Consider the following 11,885-nt stretch of genomic DNA (forward strand, 5'->3'; position numbering starts at 1 on the left):
ACACTTTTCCTTCTCTGAGCCATCCCAATTCCCTACCGCCTTCACCAGCCAAGGGAAAGATTCTAACCTCTCTTGTAAGCAAATATCCACTGCCACCATCAGCATAGACAGCTGGAAGAGATTTCAGAGACACGATATCCTCTTCTCGGTCTGCTTTTCTGAGTCCTTCTCTGGGTGCCCTCTAAGACAGCTCCTCTGTTCTTCTCTTGAACCTGACTGGTCCCCTCTTGCATTTTCCATGACTACATCTCATTCATCCCTAGATCCATAACTGTCCCCAGCATTGAATCCCTGGCCTGGGCACTCTACAGCATCTCTGCTGGGCTCATTCAGTTTTTCCCAACTTCACGTCTCTTTCCCCTTTTCACACCATTGTTCTCCCACACCCACAAGGGGGAATTAGCTTTGATCATCCTTCACCCTCTTATTTCCAGGCTGTCAAAAGGCCAGTGAATGTTAAAAAGTCTCACAGTTGGCCCTTCTTGAATCCATAACCCAAGCCCTAGACTTTATGGCTCTGTGGCTGGACTGATGTCTCCCTGTTTGCTATCCCAGGAGATACTTGTGGCTGGCCTGTAATACGTTGGATCTAAATGTTAGCTGTTACTATTAGTCTCTTCCTTTTCTAATCTAGCCGGCAGGTGCTGCAAGTTTTACTTCTCAATACTGCTACTCTGTTTGAAAATCACAATGAATGTCTTTGCTGTCAAGCCTTTCTCAGTGATTCTTTCAGATGCACCCCTGCATCTGATTAGACTTGTTCAGGCACACCCCGCTGTTTTCCTGTCCTCAGTGACAATCGTCTCTCTTTTTTGTCCATCTTAGAGCCTCTGCCTCCACCTTCCTACTGACCCTTCTCCCTGCCCCCTTTCCCCCCCCCCCCAACCCATCGGGAACTTCCCATCCACATACTTCAGAATGGTCAAGCCCTCCCTTATTGTGGCCCCCAAGTCACAACTGCTCATGCCCCAACGGCACCCACTCAAACGTACGCTTCATGGCCACGTGCTCCCCTCTAACGGTCATTAACACCCAGACATAATACACCCCCCCCAGGCCCTAAGGGTCACGTGCCTTCTACACTGCGACCCCTCTCCTAACCGTCCTGGTCGTGGTCCCTCGAGGCTCCCGACACACGCTCACACCCCCTCTTCCTGCAGTCACCCTTCTGCCCAGTGCCCGCTCTGTCCCGTTTCCTCCTCTCCCCTTAGGTGTGCTTGGCAAAGGAACCAGAATGGCAGGTTCCCCAGGGCGCAGGTGGACAGACTAGGGCTGCCGGACCGGCATCCTAACCCTCTCACCTCACTGCCCCTCGTTGGTGGCCATTGGCCAATTCTTCTCAGTCAGTCCCACCTCCTAATCTCATTGGTCTGTTCCGCTCGGCCTAGTTAGTCCAACCACTTCTCTACCACACCAGGTAGAAAGGGGAGCCCGAGGGCAGAAATTTGGGCGTCACAGACTTCGTGCTGAACCGAGAGCTGAGCCGAGCCGAGGCGTGGAGCGACGTGGTTGCCACTTAGGGAATCCTAGACCTAGGCTCCCCAACTCTTAAAACCATGTGAGCCCTCGAATCCGCAATGGGAGCAGCGATGCAACAACGGAGGGGAGGAGAGGGAACGGGAGGGAGAAAGGGAAGGGGAGGAACCTCTTCCTTCCAGGGGAGCGGGGGTCTCCTTTAGGGAACTGAGAAAGGAACCTACCCGGGGCCACAAAGTGTGATCCTGCCTCACGGGCTCTTTATTCCCCGAACTAATCATTTAAGGAGAGAGGAAGAGGGGAAAGGGGCTCGTAGGAAAGGCATGTCTGGGCCGGTTCCCCGGCCCCCGTGCCCTACTGTTGAATTCCGAGCATCTGTGGCCGCAAGATGCCAGTGAGCTTGGCCCACCGACTCCAGCTTAACTTAGTGGAGACACGGCGCGGGATCCTGCCCCGTCGAGACCTGGGACTTGGCCTCCAGTAGGGAGGGGAAAGGGATGAGGTGTCTGGTAAATGATGGAGGGGGGCTGGGACTAGTCTGGGAGAGGAGGACCGTGGGTACAGGAGGGTTGAAGACCGGGTCCTCTCCCGGCAGGAGTCACAGTGTCTAGCCAGGTCCTGTTAGGGGCGCAGTGTGTTGGTACCTCCGTGCATGGACAGTTGGTGGCCAAGGACCGTCTGGCTCTGTAAAAGTGGGTATAGGTGACAGGCCAACTCTGCAGGAGGCAAAGCGTCCAACCAGGTCCAGGTAGGAGTCCCAAATCTGACCTGTCTGTGCAGGGGGGCGGGGGTCTGGTATGACAAGACGAAATGTCCCCCTCCGAGTGGTGTCTGGTCAATCCTACAGAAGGCACAGTGTCCGGTCTATGGAGAGGCTCTAGGGATGCGGATGCAATGTTTGGCCTAGTCCTGGAGGGTGTGGGAATGTATCGCCCAGGCTCTGAACTAGGGTCCCCCTCAGACAACGGAGGCTAAGCCAGACACCGATGCGACCTTGTTGTCCTCCGCCCAGGGTTGCAGATTCTGCAGCGCAAACAGTGAGGAGTTGTGGAGACACAGAGGGTCCGGAGGCAGTGGTGGCCGCAGTGGCCTGGGCAGGGAGTCCTGCTGGAGGTGCAGGAGCAGCCTCCCTGCACGGTGCCTCTCGGCCTCCCGCTCTTCGGCAGTCTGCCGCCTGCATCAGGAGACCAGAGTTAGCCTAGAGGGTCGGAAGAACCGCCCCTCCAAGCCTTGCCGCACCCCCCCCACCCCCCAATAGAGAGAGAACGAGAAGATTGCGGCTCCAAGCAAGAAGACGCAGGCTCAGCAGGCTCCCCGCTGTTTCTGCCCACCTCTGCTTTCCTCCCCTGAATCCCCTCACACCGCAGCGCGCCCTGGTCTCCCCTGCCGCGGCTATCCTGTCCTCACCGCCACTTGGTCCGCCGGTTCTGGAACCACGTTTTGACCTGCGCGTCCGTCATGCGCAGGGCCTTGGCTAGCGCCGCTCTCTCGGCAGAGGCCAGGTACTTCTGGCGCAAGAAGCGCCGCTCTAGCTCCAGCACCTGCGCCCGGGAAAAGGATGTGCGCGGCTTCTTTCGCTTAGGAGGCGTCCGGTTCTGGTAAGGGTGGCCCACGCGACGGGCCCCAGAGAACGGGGACAGCGCAGCTGGGGGGAGGGGAAAGCAGAGGGTCCCAGCTCAGTCTCAAGTCAGCCCGGGGCCGCTGCTCTCAGCGAGCCACAGCAGGTGGGAGTGCTGGCAATCTGGACTACCTAACCCTCCTCCCATCGCCCCCTGCGCAGGCTCTGGAGCACCGGACCCGTCACTTAGGTCTCCTTACCAAGCCGACCCCAGCTTAGAATCATGTAACAGGCACTCCTGGTTTCCCCACTTCCCACCCCATCCCCACAACACTTCCTGGATGCTGAGCCAGTCCCTATCTCCGGAGCAGTCATTTCTTGACTGAAGGAGATGACTCCCAGAGGCAGGGGAAGGAGACAAATGAATAACGTGGGAATGAAGTGCTCGTCCCCAGGACCCAGTTCTGACCCATAGGGCAGACCTGCTGGGGAGCAGAGGATGGTGAGGGTCACATTACACCGAGTTCCCATATGTCCATAGCCCCCAGCAGTTACGAGTATTTTAGCACTCATAACTGAACCTCTCCCGGAGACTTCCCCCATCTCGATGTCTAGTCCTAGTGGCTGCCTCAAACTATTCTGAGTCTCTAAAGCATTTTCGGATTCCCTCTAATTATCTTGACCCAGAAAGGGCCAAACTCCTCCTCCCTTTAATTTGGAGACCCCCTCCTCTCCCTTCAGTAGAGCCAAGCTGAGAGGATCACGATTCCATTACCAAGGAAGGCCATCTTACCGTCCTACCAGCCTGGCCCATCTCCTTAGGTGTCAAGGCCTGAGATTAGGGAAAAGTGAAGGAGGGTTTAGTGGGAGTTGGGGTGAGGGGAGAGGGTCAGAAAATTCGGGAGTTAGTAATGTGTAGCTATCTAGCTGGAGAAATTGAGATTTCAAGAATAATCTGGGGACAGAGGGCTAAATGGAGGCAGGTTCCGATCAGTAGGGGAGGAATTGAGGGCTAGAGAAAGCTGTTGGTGGGAGAGGAAATGGCATCTTTGGATGGGTCCTAAAATTTGGAGTTGTCAAGAAATGGATTAAGGGTGGAGTATTGTAGAAAGTGGTCTAGCGGTAGAGGATTTTAGAATTAGGTGGAGGAGGGCAAAGACGATAAAGGAATGAAAAATCTAATGGTGAAGTTGGGAGAAAGACTAAATCAAGAACAAGGAAGGAAGTGGGAGTCTTTAGTGTTGAAGAATTAAGGGGCAGAATTTATAGGAATTTCCGTCCATTTTGAGAAGAAGGGTTTTGAGCTAGGTCGTCCTGGATTTGAAGATTTTAAAAAATGTGTGCCCAGGGATACGGTATTCCTAGGAATACGAATTTGGGGGAGTAAAGGATTCCCCAAGGGCATTTTGAAATTAGGAAAAAGATGGGAGGGGTGATTTTACACATAAAAGTAGGATTGGAAATTGAAGGCTAGGAAATACTACTTTGGGAAGGTCACTTTGCACTGTGAGGGGTTTGCAGGCCAATCGGGGGGAAGAGTTTGATGTGATGATTCCTGAGGCTGTCCTGGGATGGATGAGGAAGGGAGGATTAGGAAAGGGAGAACTTAAAAATACTAAAGGAGAGTTTCAGAGTATCTAGTAGAAGGAGTGATGCACCGGAAAGGAAGGAATCTTGAGTGAAGCAGGATGGGGCTGGAGGTGAAGAAAGCCTGCCCCACCCCACCCCCTCACCTGTGAGCCGGTCCTTGGCAAAACGGCGGCTGCTGTCCATCCAAGGGAAGGTAAAGCCAGATAGGCCACCTCCAGCGCCTAGGCCGGGGGTGCCTGGGGCTGCAGCCGGGCCCCCGGTGGGGGGTGGCACGGGGAGGGGCCGATGGGCGGGGACGCGGATGACGCCCCCCGCCGACCCCCCGCCATGACTCCCCGGAAGAGAGGTTAATGAGCACGAGGGGCCATAGCCCGAGGGCCCAGCGAATCCACCAGTGTACAGAGCACCCTCCGCTTGCCCCACGCGACCGGGACCTGGGCCAAGGCAGCTGCTGCCGGGGGGCTCGGGGCCGCTCAGGATCTGGTCGATGCCGAAGCTGATGGGCTCATGGTGCTGGAGGGTCTGCGGTGCTAGTCCGACCGGATCCATGGGGAAAGGACCTGTCAGTACTTGGTCGTGTGGTGGAGGTGAGGAAGGAGAGTCCGGAGGGCTTGCCGTTATACGGGCGGCCTCGGGCGCTCAGGGGCCCGCGGGCTCCGGGAGCATCTTCTTTAGGCGCTGCCCGGGTCCGGACCTGTGCCTGTTGCCCTGCGGCCCAAAGGGGCCGCCATCCCTGGTCGGGACTGGGAGTGGGGTAGCTCCCGGACCCGAGACCCCGGGGCCCTGACCCCGAACTTGGCTGGCGTCCGGGCTCCGGGGCTCGAGACCGATGGACACCCAGATAGACGGACACTGGGCTGCGGCTGCCCAAGTCCGGGGTGGCTTGGGTTGGCCAGCTCTGGAGAAGACTGACAGCTCGGCCCCCGGGGGCGGGGCGGGGCCGGACCGGCTCGTTAAAGGGAAAGAGCCGCCTGTTTGCGCCGAGGTGTGTGGGGCGGATGGCGGGTGGGGGAGCAGACGCCGAGCCTAGTGGAGGGGGAGGCGGGGGAGGTCAGCTGGGGTGGGGGTGCGCTCTGAGCTTAGCTTGGGGCCGCGCCCGGCAGGCAGGAGTAGGGGGAAGGGGGAAGAAGAGGGAAAAGGTGAAGGCCTCTCTCCTACCAGCCCTTTGCCTCAGCAGCAGGTGCCTTGAAGTTGTCTGGCTAGGAGGTGCAGCCAGGCTGGCATGCCAAGCCCGAGGCCCCAGCTACATTCGAAAGAGGGCCTGAGTCGGGCAGAACCTCTTAGCGACCCCAGATTCGTTTAGGTTCCAGGCCCGGCTAGCTTCAAGCCAGGATCTCGTTGGGTCTGGCCAGGAACTGGTGTTACTAGAGGCCCCGGGGGGAAGGAAGGACAGCTGGTGATGGCCTAAACCCTGACTGGGGCCTCTGGGTGCGACAGGGTGGGGGGTCGAGCTGGGCGCCGATGAGAGATGCTAGCAGGGCCAGATTGTCAGTGCCCGCTGCCACGCAGTTCGAGGGCCCCAGTAGAAGCGAATGGGGTGGGGCTGGAGAAGCGACCTTGGGGATAGGCTGCACTTGCTGACTTCGTTCGAGGAGGCCCCAAAGTGCACTGTTAGGCTTCACTCGGGGGCCAGTTCCCCCCATTTCTAGGGATTTCGATTTCTTGGGATCAGACCAAAGGTGACAGTGCAGCGCCGCAGCCTCTATCGCTTGCCACTTGTTCTTGCAGCCAGCAGAGTCTACCGTGACCCAAGGAGAATCCTTCCCTGCAGGAGCTCATTCCCCATCCAACCTAACTGCGGCTGGGACCCTTTCACCTGCCTTCTCGGGATTTGGGAAAGGGACTAGGAACTGCCTGGCCTGGGGCCTGTCAGGGATATGGAGTTTTTCCGCAACCCGCGACTCTTCCAGTGAACCGGGAGTCCTATGATATTGGGCTTAATTCCATCCTCAGTCCTGGTAAAAGGGAGCCGGGAGCTCAACTGGAAAATTGGAATTTAGGAGGTTCGAACCTTGACTTCGGTCCCAAGAGCGGGATGGTGGGGAGCTGGGAAGGAGTGCGCTCTGCATGCCTGCCCCTCCTTCCCGGGAAGGGGACCCCCGGCCCTGCCTCCGCCCTCACACCCCCACCACCGCCACCCCCAGACCCGCCCCGCCGCCGCCCGGCCCCGCGCAGGCTGTGGTAATCGGGTTAGCGGCGCTGGAATTACATTACCTTCCCCAGCCCGGCCGGGCCCCGGGGGGGCCTGGCGCCTTCGAGCCGGTCAGACAGGGAGCGGGGAGGGGGTGCAACTTCTTCTCCCGGTGGACCCCTGTAGTCTCCCCAGGGTCTTTTCCCCCATCCTGGCTCTCCTGGCCTCAGGCTACTTGCCTTCCCCAGAGGGGCTGGACATCGTCCCTGTCCCGGTTCCCCATCTTTCCGACCATCTGGGGTTAGACGCTGGGTCCCTTGGATTCAGATCCCCCATTTTCAGAGAGATTTGGTTCCATCCCGGTGGCACGGAGTGGGCACTCAGGAAGCCCGGAGGGCGGGGGTGGGGAATTGATTGACTGATTAGTTCATGGCAACCCTTTCCTCCCTTCCTCCTCCCTTCCCAGCAGATGGGCCAGCAGCCGGGGCGCCTGGGGCTGAACAGAGAGGGCAGAGGCTTCTCTCCCCGGATCCATCAGCTCTTTTAAGCGTCTGGTACAGAAAAAAAAAAAAAGCTGGGATAGGGAGAGTTCCCTAAATTCCTGGGTGCTACTCCCACCCCACTCATACAATCAATACCCAAACTGTTAAGAATACCAATAATTTACATTTCTTTGGCACTTAAAGTTAACAAGGGGTGTTTGTACTACAACCCCGATATGAGGAAACTGAGACTCAGAAGGGGAAGTCACTCGTTTAGGAAGTGGCAGGGTCCGAACAGGTTCTGATATGATGGTAAAATTTAATGCAGGATGGGTCCAACCACCTAATGTCTGGGGAAATCAGGATGGGTTTAATCCTCTGGGAGAAGAGCCCCATGTGTAGAGCCCTTAAGTGTAGTCCTTAGAGAGGAGGGAGAAAGAGTGTAGGCTCTAGGATTGACTATCCTAGAACAGGGATCAGAGATGACAAAAGGGTAGCTAATATTGATATTTCCTTCCCATCAGCCAGTCCTTCTGTAATCCAACGGCCTCTTTGCTCTTTCTTGTCTCCCCTCACTCTGCCTTTTAAGCCTTCCAAGCTCCAGAAAATGTTCCAAATTCTTCTTTCCTTCTTGGCTGCCCTGGAAGAGAAATCGATCTCACAAGTGACTCCCAACTCATTTTCACTAAGGAACCCAGGGAATGTGCAGCTGATTGGGGGAAAGGGGAAGACATCAATAGACAAGGAGGAATGAGAAAAACCATGGATGGGGAAAGCAGCAGGAGGAGGAACTGTATGTAACAAACCAAGCAGAACTGCCCCTCTATCCATTCATGCTGACCCACTTACACATGGACCCTCCTGCCTAGGTAGTTTTTCATCCTTTTGACCCTCTTAATTCCCCATAGGGCTGTTCAGGACCTTATCTACTTAAGCTCACGATCCTCACATGCATCCCTCCACTCAGTAAATGATCTTACCTCCTATATCCCAGAGAAGATGGAAACCATCCAGTGGGAGCCCCCTGAGCTGATTTTGTCTCCCTGAGCTCGTCTTCATCTAAAAATGCCGCTTTCATCCCCACATTTATCCTTTTTCCTGTCTCAGAAGTATGAGTGCCTCTCTGTCAGGGCTAACCTGTGCTTCATCTTGAAACTTCTTCCCACATTTATCTCCTCCCTTAACAATTTCATGCTCTCTTCTTCCATTGGCTTCATCCCCTTTGCTAACACATTTCAATTCTCTGCCAGTCTTGCTACTTCTCATGTGGCATACAACTCTCTTTATCCTCACTAGAATTTGATTGTCCTCTGATCACTGGCCTGGAAGTGTGGGAAGCTACATTTGTGTCTCATTGCTGACACTGGAAAAGGCCTGATTCATCATTTGCTTCTGTCTTCCTCTTTGTCCCAATTGCCATCACCTCAGTTCAGACTCTAATCATTTTATCAGATTTTTTTAAGTGGTCTATGATGCCTCTAGTCTTTCCTCCAGCCAGAGTTACCTTTCAAAGGTACAGCTTTGACCACAACACTTTGCAATTTACCATACCTACAGGATAGAGTAGGACCCTACAAAATCTTGCACCAAAGCCCTTTTCCAAATGTATCTCACTTCCAGATTTAAACTTGGTCTCTGACATTTACTGGTGATGTGATGGTGAACTTATGATGTGATGGTGAACTTATTTAATCTTTCTGCCTCAGTTTCTTCATTTGTAAATTGAGAATAATGCTTATACTTCCTAGTATACAAGACTGACTTGAGGAAAGTGCTTTGTTTTGAACTCTTACTTTTTGTCTTAGAATCAATATCTGTTTCAAGGCAGAAGAATAATAAGGGCTAGGCAATAGGGGTTAAGTGACTTGCCCAGGGTCACACAGCTAGGGAGCATCTGAGATCAGATCTTAATCTTGTATCTCCAGTCTCCAGGCCTGGTTCTCTATCTATGAGCCACCTAGTTGCCTCTGAGGAAAACCCTTTGTAATTCTTAAATTGCTATAGGAATGTGAACTTAACTCACAAATGAGTAGCCACTGTTTCTACTTCCTCAACATCTTTTGAGTGCTAAAACTTTTGTAATCTGGCTCCCATCCTGCCTATCCTCCCCAGTCTGTGAAACAGCTCCCTAAAAGCTACCTCCTAAAGGCTTCTCTCTCTTTAACCTTTCACTAGCCTGTTTTTCCCCTACTTCAAAAAAGTATTACTTTTTCAATCACCTTCATTCCCAAACACATCTCTCTTCCCCTCCTCCCTAGTGAATCATTCCTTAAATGATCATACCAATTGCATCAGATAATACATTCAGTGTTCACTTCTTGGGGGGAGGGGGAGAAGAAAAGTTACATTTTTTCACCCATTTCCTGCTGCCAAATTGGGTCATTATAATTACATGGTATTTGATTTCTTTTTTGTTCCTTTCATTCATATTGAAGACATCATGTATATTCTTTACCTGGTTGTACATATTTTATCCTCTATCAGTATTTATGTTCCAGCTTCTCTGAATTCTTGTTTCTCACCCTGCATTGCTTTCAGGTTCGGCTGTTCCCCAACTGACAGACATCTTCCATGCCTTCTTTTTTGTTCCCACAAAAAGGACTATGAATCTGGTGAATATGTCTTTGACCTCCTTGGGATAGACACCTTTCAAGGGAATCCTTGAATCAAAGGGAATAGATATTTTAGTTGCTTTTTTAAAACTGGGTTTCAGATTGCTTTCCAGAATGGTTAGAAGCAATTCATATCTCCACCATGTATTGATGTGTGCCTGTCTTTCCATTTCCCCTCCATCATTGCCTATTGCCACTTTCTGTCATCTTTGCCAGTTTGCAGCCACGTAAGAAAATGTTATATTGATACTGTTCTCACTAACCCTTCCCCACCACTACCAATAGAGTCTAATGACTCAGAATGATCGAACAAAACAAATCAACACTTATGTCTGCAAATGCATGGCTTATTATGGATCTCTAGTCACTTCTCTCCCAAGAGACAGAAGGCATGGTTTACCATCCATCTTTGGAAGTTAGGCTTCATCATTTCATTGATTATATCAATGAAGGCTTTTAATGTTTTCTGTTAGTGGTTTTGGACTCTGTTTACCTACCTACTCTTTGAAATCTTACTTTTCCAAGTATTTCACCTAGTTTTCCTCCTACTTTTATGAATGTTCCTATTATGCCTAACCCTCATCTTTTCTCTCTGTCTACTCCCAGATCTTATCCAGTCACCTGGGTTTAACTATATCTCTGGGCTAATGACGTTGAACCTCTCTTCTTGGTTCCATATCTATATTTCCAACTGCCTGTTGGATATCTTTGCCTGGTTGTCCCTTTGGCACCTCAAACTTGGCTGAACTCGCAGCTTCCACCCTCCAAATTCTCTCCATGCTTCCAATTTCCTAATTTATCTACTATTTACTGGGCTCAAAACTTCAGCGTCTCAGTTTTTTTTCTCCTACTTCTATTGTCGATGTGGCATCTTTTCCTTAAAAATTATTCTCAGATTTGGTCTTTCCAGCTATATAGCTAACACCCTTCTAAGTCTTTCTCTTCCCCCACCAACTCTCTTTCTCTCATCCTTTCTTGAACTATTGTTAACAACCCCTTCCAGATGGTTTTCCTGCTCCTAATCTCCTCTCCCCCACCCCCAACACATCTTGAAACATGATTTCATCAAAAACCACCAACGGCTCCCTAAACTGCCAACAAAGCTTGGGATTCGAGGTTCTGACTGTCTGACCTGTTCCTGCCTTTCTAGATTTGCCTCCATGATTCTCCTCTGTGCTACTTCTACCCTATCAAAAGAGATCATATTTAAAAAGTGCTTAGCTCCATGTCTGGCACATAGTAGGCACTTAATGTTTATTTCTACCCCTCTTCTACCTTGCCTGCTCTTCTCTTTAGTCCCTGCATACTTCATGCAGACAGTGAATGGTATTGATGAGATGAGCTCATGAGCAGTCATGTGATGCTTTATAGTCCCTAAAGCACTGTTTCACTGCCCTGCCTTATGAAGAAGGGGGCGTAAGTATGACTCCACTCCTTGACACATGTGTGATATCACTTTTGACATTGTCTATACAGATTGCAAAGATTTCAACATCTTAAAAGCTTGAACGGTTTTCTGATTTCTGTGGTTCCCCAAATCATAACCTGAAGTCCACCCTCTGGTGTTGAACCTCCAGGGACTTTACAATTTATTTACAATTAGGAAGGTTAAAGGTATGGAAATTGAGAGAAACTCTGGCTGGGACCAGAGGCCCAAACCAGGTAAGAATTTAGAGGCCCAGCAGAGGGGCACAGAGGTTAATTAAACAAGGCTTCTAGCCACAAGGCCTCCTCCAATAAGAGAGTTCCCAAACTTTTTTGGCCTACCACCCCCTTTCCAGAAAAAATATTACTTAGCACCTCCTGTCACATACTATCACCACCCCTTTACAGTTATTCACCACCCCCAAATGTACCTGTGGCCATCACCGTGCCCCTGTATCAATGCAGCACCCAACGGGGTGGTGGCACCCACTTTGGGAATCACTGCTCCAGGCATTCAGCTAAGCTGGTCAGTAGCAAACTTGTCTAAAAGTGGTTCATCAAAATCCCATTAGTTGAATGTGATAGGAAAATCAATGTTCCGTGCCCATTGT

At 52.0% G+C, this 11,885-nt stretch overlaps 1 protein-coding gene across 1 annotated transcript; it reads right to left on the minus strand.

Moving 5' to 3' along the window:
* Positions 1-2,433: 2,433 nt before the first annotated feature.
* Positions 2,434-5,173, minus strand: TLX2 (T cell leukemia homeobox 2). The gene is made up of 3 exons (XM_044681446.1): positions 4,768-5,173; positions 2,884-3,121; positions 2,434-2,650 (listed from the first exon to the last, which is right to left on the minus strand). The coding sequence occupies exons 1-3, from the start codon at positions 5,171-5,173 to the stop codon at positions 2,434-2,436; spliced, it is 861 nt and encodes a 286-aa protein (XP_044537381.1).
* Between the last annotated feature and the right edge of the window lie 6,712 nt (positions 5,174-11,885).

This window comes from Gracilinanus agilis, chromosome 6, assembly GCF_016433145.1.
Source record: "Gracilinanus agilis isolate LMUSP501 chromosome 6, AgileGrace, whole genome shotgun sequence".
Taxonomy (NCBI): domain Eukaryota; kingdom Metazoa; phylum Chordata; class Mammalia; order Didelphimorphia; family Didelphidae; genus Gracilinanus; species Gracilinanus agilis.

What these genes read in the sequence shown, in the direction of transcription:
- TLX2 (XM_044681446.1), bottom strand. Translation starts at nt 5,173, where the DNA reads ATGGATCCGGTCGGACTAGCACCGCAGACCCTCCAGCACCATGAGCCC. An exon ending in TGCCAAGGACCGGCTCACAG is followed by an intron (nt 3,122 to 4,767) that starts GTGAGGGGGTGG and finishes CCCTCCCCCCAG; the next exon opens with CTGCGCTGTCCCCGTTCTCT. An exon ending in AACCGGCGGACCAAGTGGCG is followed by an intron (nt 2,651 to 2,883) that starts GTGAGGACAGGA and finishes CTCCTGATGCAG; the next exon opens with GCGGCAGACTGCCGAAGAGC.